The following is a 19651-nucleotide window of genomic DNA, read 5'->3' as shown; positions in this document are numbered from 1 at the left end:
TTGTTTTGTTTTGTTTTTTAACCAGGGATTGAACCCCGGGGCTGTAAACCTCTAAGCCACATCCCCAGCCCTTTTTACTATTTTATAGAGACAGGGACTTGCTGAGTTGTTTAGGGTCTCACTGAGTTGCTGAGACTGGGTTTGAACTTGAGATCTTCCTGCCGCGGCCTCCCGAGTCACTGGGATCACAGGTGCGCACCAGGGCTCCCAGCCAGGGAATTGCATTTTTGAGAATAACTAAACATTTGTTTGGTGATTTCCTCTTTATATCCTTTGCCTATGTGTCTGTGGTGTATTCCTGCTTTTCCTCAACGACTTAGAAGAGGTCTCTATGCAGTCTTAGCCCTTGGTCTGGATCATTCACAGAAGGCAGCCTTCCTGCAAAGTTAAGCTAGGATGCCTGGGTGGGGCCTGGGTGGGCAGGCCCCGCCCATGGGCGTGGCTCACCCACCTCCGCTCGCTCCGCCCGCAGATCTCCAGTGGAAGTCCGGGCACATGGCCGAGAGCCTCACCAACATGCCCCGGCGCTCCCTGTACATCATCATCGGCGCCCTCTGTGTCGCCTTCGTGCTGATGCTGATCATCCTGATCGTGGGGATTTGCCGGATCAGCCGCATCGAGTACCAGGGCTCTTCCCGGCCGGCCTACGAGGAGTTCTACAACTGCCGCAGCATCGACAGCGACTTCAGCAACGCCATCGCCTCCATCCGGCACGCCAGGTGAGCAGGCAGCCGGGCAGCGAGGGAGCTGCCGCCCCGGCGCCGTCCCGGTGCTGGGCACAGGACTTCAAGTGCACAGAGGGAGGGCTTTTGTTTTGTTTTGTTTTGTTTTGTTTGCGGTGCTGGGGATTGAACCCAGGGCCTTGTGCATCCAGCCAAGCACTCTACCAACTGAGCTGTATGCCCAGCTCCAGAGAGAGGGTTATAAAGAGTAAAATATGTTCAACATGGTGCCGGGGGCACGTCAAAGACCACTTCATGAGCAAACCCTTCTTCACTGGCCTCTAGCTTTGAATGCTTCCATTCAATTTAACTGTGTTGGTCTGTGACTATAAATATCTTATTTTTAATCTCTGTGCATTGGACCATTTTTTGATGATTTCTTTCTGGAATGCCTTTATGTTGCTCTTAAAATAGTCAACATGGATATAAATGATTCCCTTTGATTTAAGGGCCCACAAAAATAAGGATAAACAACTATCATTCTGCATTTAGCCTTATATTGTATAATGCAGCCTCCTATTCTGTGGGAGATGAGGAGTTAGTAAGGTGTCTTAGGAGGAACTTAGTTCAGGTGCCTGAAGTATGGCATTAACGACTCCATTCCATGACTCCATGTTCCAGACATATCATTTAACCTTCCACAAATCAGTTCCCTCATCTATAGAGAGAAAATTGTGGCAGTCACATTAAATTATAAATATTAAAGGATATATAAAAAGAGAATACTATATTTACTTCTCCAAATCTACTATATGATGCTAAAAATAAGCTAACACTTTACTGATTTTTGCAAAGAATGCCTATTTCAAAATGAATCATGATATTGTTTGTTGAAGTGAGCCATCTTTTCTGTTAACTGATGGAAAAATTTGAAACACACAGTTCAGAAGGTCCAGCTGTACTAGCCGAACGGGGTGTCTTAAGAGTTTGGCTCAGGGGAGTAGTTAGCCATATGACCTTCGTTTGGATGTTGCGTGTTGAGATTGGTCAAGACACAAGCAGATCCAAATTCTATCTGAATGTCATAGCAGCTAAGAGGTTCAGAGAATATGCCTTCTCCAAAAGAAAAAACCCAAATCCCAGGCCTAAGCCTTATAGTGATCTTTTTGCTTCAATAGAAGCCAAAGGCAGAACCTGGTTCTAGGGAGAGGAACCAGTAGGAGAGAACGTGGGCATCAAGGAGCATCTGCCCAGGTGCCTCACTGGGGTTGCACCTGAACTTATCTGTGCAACTAACTCAGGCCCTGCATGGCTGCTCACCTGGGCCCCTTCCTCTCAGGGCCAACTCAGGCAGTGCAGCTTCTAGAAAGCGCTGGATCAACCCCATGCAAGCCCCACCTTTCGAGTCTTTCCTGTGGCTTTTATTTCTACGTCTCCCACAGGTCCTGGCACACAGTGAACCTTGCTAGAATCTGAGGTCTGAAATGAATGCCTGATCTTAGTCCAGGGCAGGTGGAAGGCACCTTGAGCTGTTTGAGAGGTAGATTCGTCTCAGGTCGCCAGCTCCGTACGTGACCTCTGGCATGTATTTGCGGTATCACTGAACCAGAAGCAGAGAATGCAGAAAGGAAGGAAGAATTGACATGTTCCCTTGCTGTTCAAGAGTCTTCTCTTTCCTCTCTGTTCCCAGAGGGGCTTGGAATCCATGGCTGCCTTATCTGATGTGTTAGGACATCCAAGAAATCAGATTCCCTCCAGTCCCAGAGGCACATGCAACTAAAATCCTTCAGGGCTGCCATGGAGTAGTATTGCATTTCAGCCCCAGAATAGTTAAAGATGGAGGCATTGGGACCTATTGCCTGTATAACCCACTGGGATGATGATTAACTGAACACCGTTGTAGGAAAAAATGGACTTGAAAGCATGTATAGAACCCAGTTCTTGTATGCTGTTAATTTTTATCAAAAATGCTTAAGTCATGGTTTCTAACCAGCATGCTCCCACATGTACCCGTGACCGCAGATGAAACTATCAACATTAAAATAATACTTTCCCAAGTATCTGGAATTTAGGAAAGCTCTGCTAAACCTTTCCGCGGCTACAACAGCATTTCAACAGTCTCTCTGGGTAGAGGTCATGGCTGGGTGTCTGGCTCCTTGGGCTTCTTTGCTCTCTCCTTGGCAGAACCTCAGCTCCTTTGATGTTACTGTCTCCCTAGTTTCCAGCAGTGGCGTGTGGCTAATGTCCATTTCATGAGATGTCTCCTGCCACCAGCCTGGAGGTGAGAGTGGATCGGAGTGCTTGCAGCCCAGAGGCCCCACGAGACATTCTGAGTGGGTCACTCACGAGAGTGACACTCACGAGATACTGTGGGTGTGCCTGGTGATTCTGATGTCAGAAGAAACTCTCTCTCCCCACCCCACCCCCCGTCATACCAAAAGCCATCAGTCCCACTGCTGCTTTGCTCACACCCAGCAAGACAGGGTTTGCAGCTAAGCAGCAGGACCAGGGCCATGGCGCTCCACGTTCTGACACTAAGGTCATGTCTCAGTGGCTGACTGCTTACTGTTCTGTCTGCTAGAAGTATCTGATCACAGAAAAAGGAGAACTACAAAAGGACATGTTCACTCTCCCCCAAAGAGCTCCAAGCCTTCAGATTTCAGCCTTTCTCAAAATGAGGTCTACCTGCCATTCTTTGCTGTATGACTTTAGCTTCTGACTTTCAGGGACTATGAACAAGAGGAATGGACACTCTGACCTGCTTTATAACTGGTAGCAGTATCTTCTGTTTCTTTAGAGAAATCGGCATGCAGGTCTTGTCACCAAATACCATGTCTGAGGCATCAGGGTTACTGTTCTGCTGGTGCTGAGCCTTCTGTTAGTGCCTCTGTGGTGGCCAGCATTGCCTGAGAGCTTCCCATGGACCAGACACTGCCTCTGCTATCACCCACAATTTCAGGAGTTGATAGGAATCCTAGGACGTGTGTTTCTTCAGCTCCCTGTATATGTGAAAAGAATCTGAGTTCAGCAAGGTAGTGCAGGGTATGCAGGGTCGCACGCGGTTTGTGGGGAAGCCAGGATCAAAACAGGTTTGCTGATCTGTGGCAGATACCTTTAAACACATGGGCTCTTGTCAGGAGCAGCAAAAGTGAGAGCTGCAGTTCAAGGTCGCTCACGTGCATGAAGGCTGCAAGGAAGTGTTCAGAACCCAGGCTGGGTAGCTCTACCTCCCACAAGGGCTATGACCTTGAGGTTAGCCCGAGCCTCCATTTCCTCATCTGTGAAATGGGACAGATGGTCTGTGCTCACCTCACAGGGTTGTGGAGATGGGATGAGAAGTCTGATCAGTGAAAATGAGACGTGGGATTCCATGCTGAGCAAGCGCTCAGAACAGTGCCTGATGTGTGACCCCTCATGGGGCGAGGGAGGAACTGGGGACAGAACCACCAGATCAGGGCCAATGAGCCATTTTCCAGGAGAGGGCGTGTGTCAATTCATTCCCATCTTTTAAAAATCCCTCGTACATCCTAAGTAGACATTTCCCAAGTGTCATGGTCAGGTCACAGAATGTGAGCCACCTGGGGTGGGAACATCACGCAGAATGTTGAGTAAAGCCACTAGTTACAGTGTATGGAGTCTTTTCTCAGTTTTGTCAAAATGTGTAATAAACAGTCAATATGTGTAATAAACAGTCACTTTCAGAGGTGTTTGATACATATTTGCCAAGGGAGTTGAAAGGATGTAGGGTCAAGAGTTCAATAGGCTAAAGAATAATGCACGAAATGTCCACACCAGGTCCTTTGAAGAGAGGGACTAAGGGCAATTCCTGGGGTCTTCATCAGAGGCCCACACCACTGCTTGGACTTTTCAGGTCCACTGGTCTCTGTTGTGACCACTGCACTTTACCTGTGTAATACAAAAGCAGCCAGAAACAGTATGAATGGTTTGACTGTATTCCAATAAAACTTTATTTAAAAAAAAGGCAACAGGCTGGAATCAGTCTGTTGTCTCTATTCTACATTATAATTTCCTCTAGTTTCCAATTTATATTTTTATGATCAAAATATACCTAAATGATAAGGAAAAAATTGTGCTATTTTAAAAAAAGGGCAGTCATATAAAAAGTCTTGCAATAAAATAGGTGACCTTTTACATTGGTTTCGTGCCTGAGAATTTAAAATGGAATTTTATAAGGGTTAGCTGATTTGTAATGTCCTCCCAATTTTAAGGCAGGAGATATAAAAAGCGGTTAGCATTTTCAACGTGGATGTGAATGCACATTCATTTATCACCAAGTGTGAGCCTTCTACTGTGAGAGCCATAAGAGATTCAAGCAGTCTTGCCTCAGTTCACTGGGTGTTAAAAAGCCACAGTGTTTCTGTAAAAAAAACAGTTTCAGCTTTCAAGTGCTAGATTCTGCACTTCCAGCGGAGACCTCTGCGACTCACCAAGGAATCTGTACAGGGTTCTCAGAAACTAGGAAGTTGAAGTATAGGGATTCCAGCTGCCATCAGTCTCTTTTTCTTATCTGGGGGCGTTTGTCCCTTTGACCAGGTTACTGTTATAGATAGCACTATGCTTTATGACCCATTCTGATTGGTGTTAATTGGCACCATGCCACACGGCCACATAAGCCAGTCTGGACACAAAGGATGCTCCATCTGGTCTACCTTGAACATGCGTGGGTGAGCAAATGGCTGGCTCCAGAGCGGGTTTATCCCTTGCCTTCTAACTTGGTGACACCCGTCCTCACACCTGCCTCTGGGTCCATGGTAACATTTCAGTCCATGGGCCTTTGAACTATCACTTTGCTAAGGAATGGCATAAGATAGAGGCTTGAACTTTTTAGATTTCTGAGAAAACAGATTCTTCAAACTGTGAAATCATATAGAAGTAGATTTTTAAGAGACATGTTTGACTTATTAAGTTGCTTGAACTTTTCCTAGCAGCCAACTTTTGGTTTAACTAATCAACTAATTAATATGATCCATTGCTCCCATCAGAGTTCCCACAGAGAAATAATCCCTTGGCTACAAGGCTAGGATATGAAGAGCTAGTCACTGAGTTGCTGGAATTTTTTTGTTAAAATATCACTATTAGGAACAACATATCTAGCCATTTTATGAAAAAAAAATTGTTTTCAAGATATCTTCACCTTAAAGTAGTAGCTTCCGACATTTTCAGACTTGGGGAAAAGCACCGGACACTGTGGGCTTTTTCTCCATTGCCACTTTTCCCGTTCTGATTACACAAGTCCCAGGTCCCGTCTGTGAGGAACAGTCGTGGATCTTCAGGGAGACTTCACACTTTAGAAACAATCCCTCTTAAGATTGCAGTGGCAGCGGTGGAATTCTTGGGGACAGAGAGCTTTAACCCTAACCCTGCCTTTGCCTGGCCTCCACCTGGCCTGGGCTAGGCCGCTACACCCTGGAAGGCCAGTCCCTCTTGAGTGACTAGAAATGCCACCTGGATGAAGTATCTCCTCGCCACTCAGTCTTCCTCTCATCTCCACACTTGAGAAGACGGGCTTTGAAAAGATATCAAAGGGAGAAATAGGAAAAGAGGAGAGAAGAGACAGAAGTCACAGTAAATATGCCTTTAATTCCTAGGGACCCCATCCTAATAACCTTTTTAAAATTTATGTTTGGGGAAAAATTCCTTTTCAAATGAGCCCTGTTGCATTTGAAAGAGTTAAAAAAAAAATGCTGTCTACAAAAAAGAGGAGCGATGGTAGCGTGTGGTTCATATGGAGGACTGTTTAAATCATGTTTCCCTACAGAGGCTGTAGGGAAGGGAAGGTCCTGACTGGGAAGAGACCACCCAGAAGTTGAATTTATTTTAATAATTGCCATCCTAAGACTGGTTTGGCAGGAAGTCCTGAACTTGGATTTTGAGTCCTCTGGCTTCTGGGCGTCAGTCTGCTGTCAAGGGGGATTTTGCTATATACAAATCTGCTGGGCCCATATTTTTGTGCTCAGAGAAAAGCAAGAGCTTGTGTGTGTAGAGCAGGGGTGTCTGGGAGGTAATAGGTGGGTGGGATTTGATGGCCAATCCTGGCAGTTGGTGAACAAACACCTCAGTATTTTAGGTCATTTCCTCCCTCTGCCCTCCTCTTGGGATCTCAAAGCCTTCACAGTTTGTTCCCCCAAAATCCTGGGGGAAAAGCTGTCTGTTCCCCCACACCACCCCCACAGCCGGCCCCCAGGAGAAGCCTGCCCAGTCATTCTGTATTCCAGGCACTAAGGTGGATATAAAATAACCTGCCTCTCCAAATATTTATGGGTCTTGGAAGAAAAAGACAAATCAATACACGTTTTCTTAAAACCTATTGTAGAGCTGTCCTGGCTGGCTGCTCTGCCAAGATTGAACCTGGAAGCTTCGCCGTTAATTCGGGCTCCATGCTTTGTGAAATCTATGTTTTTGCCTCCTGCACCAAAGACTAACTTTTATACTTTTTCGACTTTAATATCAGGGTGTCTTAAGTTTCTGCACTGGCTGAAGAATATATTTTTAGAGCATTTTGACAGTTCCATTTGATTCGCGAATATGTTATTCTCACCTCTTGCCTTTAATAGGACTTGGGGTCCAATATTTGTCTCACCAGAGTCCCCTCTCTGTGATTTCAGGTTTGGAAAGAAATCCCGACCTGCGATGTACGACGTGACCCCCATCGCCTATGAGGATTACAGTCCTGACGACAAACCCTTGGTCACACTGATTAAAACGAAAGATTTGTAATCTTTTTCTGGGGATTATTTTTCAAAAAGATGGGATACTACACTCATTTAAATATTTTTAAGAAAAAAAAGCTTAAGAAGTTTAAAACGTTAGCTGCTCAAGAGTTTTCAGTAGAATATCAAAGAACTAATTTTCTGCAGCTTTTAGTTTGAAAAAATATTTTAAAAACAAATTTGTGAACCCCATAGACTACATTTTAATGTACTCTCAGCTCTAAACCGTAGGCTTCTCCTTGTGTGTGCTCTTTCCATGGTGATGCTCCCGCGAAGCCCAGATTCATTTCTGTGGTTGTTACAGAATAAGTCTAATCGAGGAGAAGTTTCTTTTGATGTGTGAGTGCCAGCTTTCTGAGTAGAGGTAGGAAAATTATGTAAAGTAGAATATGATGCATAATACAGTATACCCGTTACTTAAAAAGAAGTCTGAGATGTTTGTTTTGTGAAAAAGAAGCTAGTTAAATTTATTATTCCTAACCTGAATGAAATTAGCCTTTGCCTTATTCTGTGCATGGGTAAGTAACTTCTGCTCTGTTTCATTGAACTTTGCAGAAACATTCTTTCGAGTTGTCTTTTTCGTAACAGTCATTGAACTTGGCCTTGAAATCATACATAACAAATGGGCCTAGCGAGGCGAATTACGATCGATTTCGATCTGTATTTTTCTTTTGAAAGTCAAGGTTTTTATATTGTGAGTAAATTAAATTTATGTTTTTGAGTTATTTGTGGCTAAGAGGTAGTGAATGTAAGAGAGTACTGGCTCCTTCTGTAGTGTGTATTTCTCATAGTGCATCTTTATTTATATCCAAGACATTTTTGTGCCTGTATTTGATTGATATGTGCTTCTTCTGATTCTTGCTAATTTCAAAGAGTATTGAATAAATGTTAGCAAGTCAAGGATGCACCTGTCTCTTTTGTTCTTTCAAAATTTTATAAAATGTTTTGGATTTGATATGGACTGTCAAACAAGCAATCCTGTTGTTCATGACATTTTAAGTGGTCTGTGCAATATACCTGATGTGGTTTGAACATCCTGCATCCCCCAAAGGTCCATATGCTGGGAGCTTGGACCCCAGTGGTGATGTGGAGGTGGTGGACCTTTAAGAGGTGGGTAAGAGGTCCATAGGTCATTGGGGCACTATCCTGGGAAAGGGCTAACATTAGTCCTCATGAGAGTGTGTTGTTATAAGAGAGTGCCCAACCCCTGAGTTTTTCTCTGGCTTTCTTTTTGGTGACCTGATCTCTTCCTCCCACATATACTCCCACCATTGTGACACTGTGTACTGTTAGGATCTCAGCAGAGGCCAAACTAATGGGACCCTGTGATTTGAATCTCCAGAACTGTGAGCCAAATAAACCTCTTTTCTTGATAAAGTTAGCCTGCATCAGGTATTTTGTGATAGTAAACCAAAGTATCTAATACAGTAGCCCCATGGCTGCCAGAGCCATTCCCTGCAAACTCTGGGAGCCTCTCTTGCATCCTGATTGTCAACATGAAGGGTGGGAACTAAACTAGGTTGTGCAACTCGATTTGCCAGTGAAAGTGGCACACGTGAATGTCGAGAGATGAAATCCAGAGCTGCTTCTGAGCATTATGTGCAGGTACCGGTGACCTCAAGAACATTCTCACATGCTTTCCTTCAGGGGACAAATGAAATTGCCTCAGCAAACATTCCTTTGTCCTTAGGAAACTGAAGGTAGATCAGAGCCACCCTGTATTCAGTTCCACTCTGTCAGGATGCTGTGCTGGAGTCCCAGTGTCATTTTGAAAAATGCATTTTTAACTTCACAGGGAAATTTTTGGTAAGGCTAAGAGATGTCCTGAAATCAGGCGCCTGGGAGGGAGGGGCTGGAGCAAAAAGAATAATTCAAGATGCTTTTCCTCCCATCTACCCTCAGAACATCTGCCCCTAATCTTACAAACAACATAGCAAAACTCCCAGATCCTGATTATTAGATGATACAGTGCAATATGTTAATATTTTTAGCTTGTTTAAGTGTTTGGAAGTAAAGTAAGAACAAAATATTAGCTGTCAGTTAAGTCACCATGGGAACACGCCGTGGAGTGGCCCACAGAGCTTGCTTGCTCCTTCTGCCTGGGAAAGACCCTGCTAGTCGTGAGGCACACAGACACCTACAGGGTGACAGGAGAGGCCCTGGACCAGTGGCATGAGTAGAACCCCACTTGGTCCATTCCCCTGTGGCCCCCATGGGGGCGTCTGCACTGCTGTGTCTCCTCTGCTTGCAGTTCTTCTGCTTCAACCTGACCCTCTAATCATTTTCAAGCTCCCAGATTCTCAAAGTAATCCTACATGATGACCCTTTAAGAACTTGTTTGAAAAACAAAAGACCCTTTAGTCTCTTACCAATCACAGTTCTCTTTTTAAAGCAAATTAATGAAGCCTATGAATTCAGACAACCTGAGAGCAGACCCTGAGCACCTTTAAACATCCACTCATCATGTAGATGTTCAGTGGTGATAATTCGTCTCTCTGAACGTGGTCTGTGTCAGACAGATGAGCAGCAAGAGCCACACGGGAGGACCCTGGCTCCTGAGTCTGTGGCTTGCTTTGAACCAGACCTTCATCTAATGAGCAGATAGATAAAAATCGCACTTCACAGAGCCCTGGAGGGGAGGTTAACTGGCCTCCAACTGCTTCCCTGTAGGAGAGGATTAAGACCTGCTTTAATCATTAACTTGATAATGACTTTGGGCAAGCAACTCTCTGAACCTAAGCTTCATAATTTGGAAAATAGGGGTAATGATAGGGCCTCCCATGAAGGGGCACTGAGAGAGTGCCAGGCCAGATGGGTGTCCTCAGCCCATCTCCAGCGCACAGGAAGCTTTCAGCACCTGTTAGCAGTGGATATTGTTGTTAGTCTCACTTTAGATACATTGTTACAAAGTAGGTCAACCTAGGGCTCTGGCGGTGAGTGACTGGTCTGCAGGAGGTGCTTGCCTGGAGCACCTTCTCCAGGTGTGTCATACACTCTGCCATCTTGCACTGTCTGGGAAAAGTGCACTGGGAAAAGCTGCGCAGATGCTTGAAGCTGATGGTCTCATGACGTGAGTCGGAATCAGCCCTCTTCTCTACTCTTGCCTTTACAGTGTTAGGACGGGGTGGCGCCATTGGGCGTGGGGCCGCCCGCAGTGTGTGCCTCTAGCTCATCGGGGAGTCTTCCCTCAAGCTGCTGCTTGCAAAGAAGTGACACATGCAGAAGAGTTGCCTCCTAGGGGTCTTAACAGTTGAGAGTTGTTTTCTCTGATGTAAGTACCCAAATCTCCACTTAGCACTATGAGGTTGGGAGTCACAAAAACTGAGGGTTGTGTGGGATTCAGATTTGATCTTTTTCTCAAAGGATGCTGTAAATTGAGTTCAACGACAACAAATTTTGGGTACCAATATGTTGAGACCTCTGATTTTTTCCTTTTAAAAAGTTTTATAGTTTACTTCTAAGGACAAACATAAAAACTGCAGGAAAGAAAGACGCATGCTACTTAATTACAGACGACAGATCACAAAGCCACAGACGCTTGGCTGCCTTAGAGCATCTATTTCTCCCCCATCTAACCCTGGGGAGCTCGCCTTTCCAGCTTCCTTTGTCTCTGGAGGGGAGCGTGTGGCTCAGTATTTATTGGCCAGCAGGACCATCTGGAAAATCTCCTGGGACTACCCCCCACACACCATAAGAGAGTGATGGAGGTTGGGAGTGCCTTCGGACCCTCTGAGCATGGCAGGGGGAGCCGCGATGCCAGAATACAAAGAACAGGGACTCGGGCCTTCTTCCTAAGAGGGTCTGATGAACCTGGTGTGATAAGAATCGCTCCTGCACCTGAGGGTCCTTTCAAAACCGAGGAGAGGCCAATTCAGAGCAGGGTTGGTGAGCTCTGGCCCCGAAGCCAGAATGATCCTGTGTCTGGTTCTTCCACAGACATCAAGCTATCTTTGAATCCAGTTATGCACGAAGGTTTCCTCCCCTTTCAAGGGTTTCATCCTTTTCTTTAGTAGACGTGTACCACCAACAAAAGGGCTCAGTTATTACTGTATCTCTGTGGGTCTTCTGTGGGATGTGGTTTTCTCCCTTGTTATGCACATAGCTACAGAATAAGCTGGGGTTTCTGTCTTGAACAGCAAGGCTGAAATATTGAATCTCTGACCCTTTACAAGGTTGCCTGGCCACTGCCACTTTCTGTAGCTGAGTGAAGCCACAGCCCTCGGGCCAGCACCGTGCTGGCCTGTGCGAGGTCGCAGGGCACGTGAGCATGCTCCTCCCTCCCCACCTGGAGAAGGGTCTTAGTCAACGGTATCTCCTACTTCCTGGCATGGTGTCTGACCTCCAGCAAGTCGACATTATTCCAATGGATTGGAAAGCGCATTGCCGTTAAAGAAGGGCCAAACGGAAGCTTGTAGGGGGGAGAACAATTAAGGTAGGGGCTTAACAACGTGAGGCGAGACCCCGCATCCATATGGCACCTGCGGGAATGTGCTGAAGGATTTCACGGTGACGTGCTCAGTCTCTGCAAGATGTCTCTCCTTTGTGTCAGCTGACAGGGGCTAGGTATTGGAGGACCTGAACTGGTCAATCAAATGTATTACTTTTTAAATTTTGCCTCAATTGATTATGTTTTCTCACACACCACAAAACTCGAGGTGGGTGGTTATAGACTTTAGTGAGGGCTTTATGGGATGTCACGGAGAGGGATCACAGTGCCTGAGAAGAGGCCTACCACCACCTGCAGACTCCACTTCCTGTCTTGTTCTTCTCTCATGTTCCTCTCCCTCTCCAGAACCATGAGAGGGTCAGTTCCATGTTTTGTCTTGTTGTAGAGCAATTGCTGTCACCCTCAGGTCCCTTCTATCTCAAATGCACATCAAGTTCATTTCCAAGGCAATGCTGGCCTCCTTCCGAAAGGACTTGTCAGGGAACGCTCCCAAGAAGATCACACGGTCCATATGCCATCCTACCCACGGGCGGTGAGGTGCCTCTGACTACAGGGAGCGCAACACCAGGTTGGCTTTACCTGTAGGGAAGTCTTGTACCTGGAGGTCCAGGACAAAGGTGAGCTTCAGGATCAGTTCAATCCAGCAGCTCTCACTCCATGGCCCTCCTCTGTGGGATGGTTTCAGTGTCAGGCTGCTTCCCTTGGGATGGCAGAATGGCTGGCAGTTTCCATACTCAACTTACCTTATATAAATGTGTAGCCACTCATTCTGTCTCCACTCAGTTTATTTTATCTTGTGTTATTATTTCCTACCATACCTGCTCCTATCTGACATCACATTGAGTTACTTTTTTAATTTTCACATTCTGATTTTTTTCCTGCCAAGATTTAATTCTAAGGCTTGTCACTTCTGCACTATCAGTGCCTGAAATAGTGCTCATAGCACGTAGTAGCTGCTTAAGAAACAGCTGTTGAATGAGTGAATACCAGGATATTCAGAGAATGAAATGGAGATTGACTCAGGGGCTCCCTAGGGGGCTTTCTACTCCAGACATCTACTTAATGCTCATTGGTCCAAACTGTCCAAACTGCATTTTGGAATTGTCCCTTAGGTCCCACTAACTCACTCACTGGGAGAGGCCCTGATTCCCGAAGCATCACAGTTGAGGCGCACGGGATTATCCCGGAGCTGGGAGAGGCGTTGTAGATTCTGGAAACCCATGGGATGTGCAGTGAGGGGTGGGAGGGAGAAGCACCTGGACAAAACCGCTAAGGTGGGTGACGGCCAGTCATCTCCCCTCTCCAGGACTGTGCTGTGTCACCTTTGATACTGAGCAGCTGGCCTGTGGCTATGGCTTAGCCTTTAGGCCACACGGATCCACAGGTGTTTTGGCTTGTCCTGTATCATGTGTGTAAACCCAAACTCTAAAATCAGTAGTCCCTCTCTCACACACACGTTTTTGTGAGTCAGCAGCAAGCGCTGAGGCTGAGCGGCTCGAGGCTTCCGCAGGTGGGGCGGTCCCCGCCCCTCGCGTTGGTCCCCCTTGTCACGGCGGTTCTCCTTTCTGTGAGTCAGCATTTCTCTGTCCTCGTGCTGTCACAACAGGTGCCTGAGCCCCGGGCTGCGGGCTGCGCGCTGCTCAGAAGGTGAGCCAGGCATCGCCGTGGTGGAAGTGAAGACTGGTGGCGTGTGTTTCACAAACTCTCTGGACGCCTTGCCTTCCTGTGACAGATTAAAAAACAGGATTCTCAGCTGAACCTGGTTAGGGACGCCCAATGCCCAGTTCATTTGATGTCCCACCACCTGCCCCCCAACTCCAGTGGTCTCTAAGAGTCCAAGAGGACACTAGTCCATCCCCAGGGCTCTCCCTGTCCCTGTCCTTCACTCTGTCCGTCTGTCCCACAGATGTTAAGGCACTCAGCACGTCAGAGGCCCATGCTGGGAAGGACGGACTCAGCCATACTCACTAGCTGACGTGGGGATGCCAGATTAAAGACCCCTCAGAAACATCGTTGGGCCGGGTTGGTGATGGGACGGCAGGAGCTCTGACCCGGGAGAGGTCAGGAAGGGTTCCTTGATATGTGACATCTAACAGGACCTGAAGGATGGGTAGTGATTCCCGGGTTGGGGAGGGGGACGTGGGGTGTCTCAGAGGGGGAGTGGACCCTTCTGTGGAACGGAGGAGCTGGAGCCAGCCGGTAAGCAGGCTCTGCTCTGCCCCAGCCACGGCGCCCAGGGGACTGCTCCAGAGATTGCGGGCATGTGTTTGAAAAATAAATAAAGCCTCTCAGGAGCGTTCACGGTAACTTTATTTGAAATGGTTCCTGATACCCTAGGATCCTACTAAAAAAATCCAAAGAGCAGTTGCCTCTGGATACAGAGAGTGGAGGACCGACTGGAAAAGGAGTCTGAAGGAAATGTCTAGGGGATGAAATCAGTCTACCTGGGGATTTGAGTGACAGTCACAAGAGAAATACACTTGTCAAATAGCATCTGACTATAGACTGAGGGTCTGTGCGTTTTACTGCACATAAATTTTTAAATATTGATAAAGTCCGAAGTAATAATAAAACCCCCAAATCATAAGAAAGAAAGGAGAGCCAGGCCGGAAAACCCCTGGGTGAAGGCTGGGACCTGGGAGGGAACATCAGCTTGCATGCTGGCAGGGAGGGAGGCCTTGCTGTAGGCTTCGGGCTGAGCTGAAATGCAGCCAGAACCTCCTAAACCTCAGTTTCTGGGTTGAATCAGCAGCTCCTTGGTTTTTGTAATGTGGGTTTTGCTCAACTGAATTTCCACACTAGTCATTTCAAATTTTCTCATCTGCAGATTAAAATTTCACCCACAAACACGTTTCCAGGCTGCTGTGTGGCAGGAGAGGCCAACAGATGATCTGTTGTTGCCATTTTTCTGCTGGCTTCTTTGAAAACTCCAAAGTGCTAAATAGGATGTTCACAAAATTGAAATCCTTTTATTATTAAACTAGTCCATGTGGAAAATACTCCATGGGCAAATTATCTTTTAATAAGGCGATTTCCTGCTTTCTCAACCCAAAAGGCCCCTTAACAATTCAAAATTCAGATATTGTGGATCCCTTATATTGAAGCCAAGCAGCTCTTGCAGTCGTTCCAAAACGTGACTCCCACGGGGAATTTCAGTTTAACTCATGATAGCAGGATCTTTCTTACAGCCAGATGTCTGCAAATCCCTTGACATAAAGAGTAAAATAAAGACACAAAGTGGTCCTTAGATGGAGCTGAATTTAAGGCACACCTACCCTCAAGATGCATGCATTGTGTGTGCTAGTGCATATGCACAAATACATACACAAAGACTAGAGAAAGAGAGGCAGGTGTTTTATGGGAGAGCAGAGTTTTAAAAGCAGTGAACTAGGTTCTCTCAAGCTCTGCATTGTTGACATTTTGGACAAGAGTTCCTCATTGTGGGGCTGTCTGTGCAATGTCGGAAGTTCTGTGGCATCTCTGGTCTCTACCCACTGGCTACCAGTAGTTCTTCCCACTTATGACAACCAAAAGTGTCTCCTGATATTGACCAACATCCTCTGGGGAACAGACCACCCCTGAATGAGAACCATTGAACTAGACAAGCTGTCATCCCCTCTGAGGATTTTCATGTTTTCCATTCATGCATTCATCCATCCGCCCATCCACCCACCCCTCCACCCATCCATCCACCCACACACCCATCCACCCATCCATCCATCCACCCACCAACCCATCCACCCATCCCTCCATCCACCCATCCATCCACCCATCCCTCCATCCACCCATCCATCCACCCATCCATCCATCCACCCATCCATCCACCCATCCACCCATCCATCCATCCACTCACCCACCCATCCACCCATCCATCCACCTACCCATCCATGGATTCAGTTAATTCTGTCCATTTGTATGACACATGTCCATGGAGCACCCACTGTGGGCTGCAGAGGACGGCTCTCAAGTGCCTGCTCAGGACTTGCTGGTGCTCCCTGACTGGTCTCAGGGTGTGTTAGCAGTGTGCTAGTCATTCTAAAGTATTGAAAGTCTGTAAGCATCTTAAATTGTCATGATTAAGAGTAATTTGGTTTCCTTTGTAATAAGATGATTTTCACTCGCTGTTCCAATACAGGTAGTTAACAGTTATTGAGGCTAACTATATACTGGCCAAAGTGCTGAGCAATTTGCATAAATTATGTCCTTTAATCCTCATAACAGCCCTGTGAGATAGGATTTTTTTTATTACTGCTTATCTTCAGGTAGGGGAAACCAGGTCCTCAGGAGTTTAAATAGCTTTCCAACGTCCTACAGTTCTTAAGACTTGGAACCAGAGCTCCGTTCATAATCATCATCTATCCATCCATTCACATATCCATTTAGACCTTCCTTAATTTGTCCATTCAGCAAATATTTATTCAACACCTACTACGTGCCAGTAAGCTGCTCCTTCACAGCTTTCCACGTTTGCTTTGTGAAGGTAGCTGAAGATTAATTACCACGGTAGCAGGCAGAACAGGAGTCACTTGGTCCTGGCTGTCACGACCTTCATCAAGGGTGCTGCTGTGTCTGCATCTCTTAACACTAGTGGGTGCAGAGAAGCTGCTGCTGAGTCTTCATTTAGAAAACAAAGAGTAGTAGGACTTGACCCTGAGAACTGTGTGCAGGGTGTGTGAAGAGGGCACTTTCAGAGAGTCGGCCAAACTCGCCATACCACCTCCGACTTCCTGTCGTGCAAAGAGTGGGAAATGACTTTCCCAAGACTAGAGGGACCACAGTGCTCTTAAAGAATAGTGGAGAGGCTTGTGACCCGGAAGGACCAACAGCTCACTTCCTGGCTCATGGCGCACGTACCACACGAGTAACTCATTATTCCTCCTAAAGTGCCCTGGTGTCCTAGCTTGCAGAGGCCAGCTATATGCACAGGAGACAGAGGTGAGGCATGGGGAGGCCAAGGGTGGGCCTATAGAATCTCATGGGAGTTTAACCAGCTTCCCAAGATCCCACAGTCTGCTGGGTGCTTCAGCTCTGAACTCAGGGGATTAAATGCAGAAGGCTTCAAGAGCAGGGTGACTTCCACTGAAAAGGCTCCATTTCTCAAACCAGGCAATGAGGGACGTGACTTATGTGCTTTGCTCTTTACACGACTTTTAATGGATTTGCTTTAATTCTCAAATGCTACCGAGGAGAGTGATTATGTAATAGGATAAGAACGGCCGTCCAAGCAGCTCTGGCTGTGGAGTTGCTGTTTTGGCTAGTTGGACACAGCTAGGTTGCAGCGCTAGGGCTAAGCAGGTAGTTAAGGTTCATGTTGTTGGCTGCTTTTCAGGGCCGTATCTGTAGGGCTCAGCTGAATCAGTCTTTCTGGGAAGGTTGACTGTTTGGGGGATCTCGGTACCATTCCTCATGGTCTTGGAGGAAACTGCCACTTAACACAGACAAGACTGATTCCCAGTGATTTCTTTCTGAGGAAGACTCATTCTCAGATCCAGCACTGCTGAGGCACAAACAACTTTTCCTTCAGCCTCTTCTGTTTTGCTTAGGTGCACCCCCAGCTGGATTGATGGTCCTTCTGGGTGGAAACTCCGTCTCCCAGCCGAATCCCGTGAGCCAGAGGTAGCCGTTATTTGGGATGATTTTCCTCCCATTCTGTTCCATGCCTCTTCCCACCATCACATGCGGGAGATTGGAAAGCGTCAGTGAACTCTTTCCAGCCCTTTCCTTCTACCCAATTCCCTTCATTCTATTACTGAAAATAAGGTGTTTGCATTAGGTGAGTTTCGCATGACTGCCTGATCACTGGGCTCCCCGGCATGCTTGTGAGCAAGCCAGTCTCCGGGGCCTTGCTTGCTAGAGACTGATCCCACAAACATCTCTCCTGGGCTGATTTTGGGCTAAGCATTGAGCTGAGCATGTTCTAACAGTTTAGGGTGAATATACTGATTCAGGTTGACTTGTCTGCAAGGCCCCACACGGAGAGGGCGGATGGAAGGTTTTTGGTACCTGCGGATGGGAGGCGGGTGGAGAGTAGAATGTAGAGGAGTGGGACACCCTTGTCTAACTGCCCGGCTGAGCGACATCGTGGTGACATCGTGAAGTGGGAAGACTCTCGCCTTGAGGGAGAGAGTAGTAAAACCATATCCAAGAGCAGTCATCTCTGCTCCCATACCCACTTTTGCCCTAAACCCCATAAACTCACGAATTTGGCTGTTGTAAAACAGTGGCTGAAGAATCTGCCTTGAGCTCTATACTCTCAAGGACTTGTCCTCACTGCATTTTCAAAGATCCCTTTTCAAATGAACTTTCAAGTGCCAAAGACTAGGCTCAATAAAATGGATAGATATATATGTATTAGTGGCCCAGCAACATATTTAAATCTAGTTCTATCTGAAAATAACCCCAATTTCCCAGTTCCTGAGGATCCCAGAATTTTAATTTATTAATTGTGTATTTAATTTATTTGTATTAAACATAAATAATTGTTTAAAATGTTTTCAGACTGAAATAACTGATTTTAGATCACTCTAGGTCAAGGAAATGGACTGAGGGAAATCAGTGGCAACAAGGCTGTGTGCCTCCGTTAGCCTCCCTGAGACTTCTGGGGAGCCTGTGGCTGGCTGCTCAGTCTAGGGGCAGGAGGATGTGGTGGGGCATCTGCGATCAGGGTGCCTTCAGACTGCTCTGCTGGACATCTCCTTGATGTGGAAAAACATTTTTAAGTTATGCATTCAATAAAAAGGGTTAGGATGGAGCTGGGGTGCACCGATCATGCACAAGGTCCTGGGTTGGGTCCCAGCATCCTCTGTGTGTGCACAAGTGCATGTGCACGCACGCACACACACACACACACACACACACACACACAAGTGTGGAATGTTTTTGTCCCTCTTGCCTTCACCCCATCCCAGTATGGCATCTCTTTTGCTCTTACTTTCAGAGGAATGCCTCCTTCTTCCCTAATGGCAGGAATCCAGTAGGAAGGGTGGACATACAATGATCTCTCAGACAGATTCCCCAATACCCAGCAGAGTCCTCAGGGAACTGCCCAACTCAAAGGTGACCCTTCTGTTCTTACTAGCTAGCAAGCTCTAAATTGATCATGGCCTTCAGATTTATATTATTAAGGTATGCCAGTGTTTTTGTTTTTAAATGTGTCCCTTTCTGAAGCAGAACATACCCTTTGTTGCCACACACACACAGACAAGCTTGCAGTTTGTTTGAAAACCTTGTGAGTATTTGGATACTATATGTATGGTTTGTGTTCCTTCAGCAGTCTTGGTCAATTGTTCATCTGTTACCAATAAGGGGCTCCATCTCTACTGATCAATAACATCCACTCTGACTTATTGAAAGTTCAAGATATATATATATATATATTTCATATACACACACACATATATATGCATGTATATATGTATATCATGTATATATATGTATGTGTTTACATACATATTATGTCATATATATTTACATTTATTAAGATATATATGGGTATTAAGATATATATGAGTACATACACACACACACACACACACATACACATTTCGCCTAAGTATATTCTGTGCTGAGGAGTGGTTCTCCTCCTTTTTGTTCATACTTGGGTCTCCGGGGCAGACCCGGTAGAGTAGGTGCTCAACCAAGATTTGCGAAATGGAGAAATGAGTGAATGACTCATTTCGTGGCGGGCTGCCCAATGGCCACTCTCTGAACCTTCAGTCATGGTTCATGGTTGGGCATTCAGGGGATTTCCAGCTTCTCACTTTTTTGGAACTCTGACGATCACCCCTGGATACGCTCTGCCAGGTTCCCTG

The 19651-nt window shown here is 46.3% G+C and overlaps 1 protein-coding gene across 1 annotated transcript in view; it reads left to right on the top strand.

The window, feature by feature from the left end:
• DNER (delta/notch like EGF repeat containing) overlaps positions 1 to 8296 on the top strand; it is a 299024-nt gene extending 290728 nt beyond the window's left edge. Inside the window, exons 12-13 of the mRNA XM_079132624.1 lie at positions 473 to 719; positions 7289 to 8296. Coding sequence (XP_078988750.1) covers positions 473 to 719; positions 7289 to 7400 — 359 coding nt within the window. The 3' untranslated portion in view covers positions 7401 to 8296. The remainder of the gene's footprint in view (positions 1 to 472; positions 720 to 7288) is intronic.
• The last annotated feature ends 11355 nt before the right edge of the window (positions 8297 to 19651 follow it).

This window comes from Sciurus vulgaris (assembly GCF_902686455.1).
Source record: "Sciurus vulgaris genome assembly, chromosome: 3".
Taxonomy (NCBI): Eukaryota; Metazoa; Chordata; class Mammalia; order Rodentia; family Sciuridae; genus Sciurus; species Sciurus vulgaris.
Note: the sequence above shows the minus strand (reverse complement) of the source record. Positions and strands in the feature narration are given on the sequence as shown.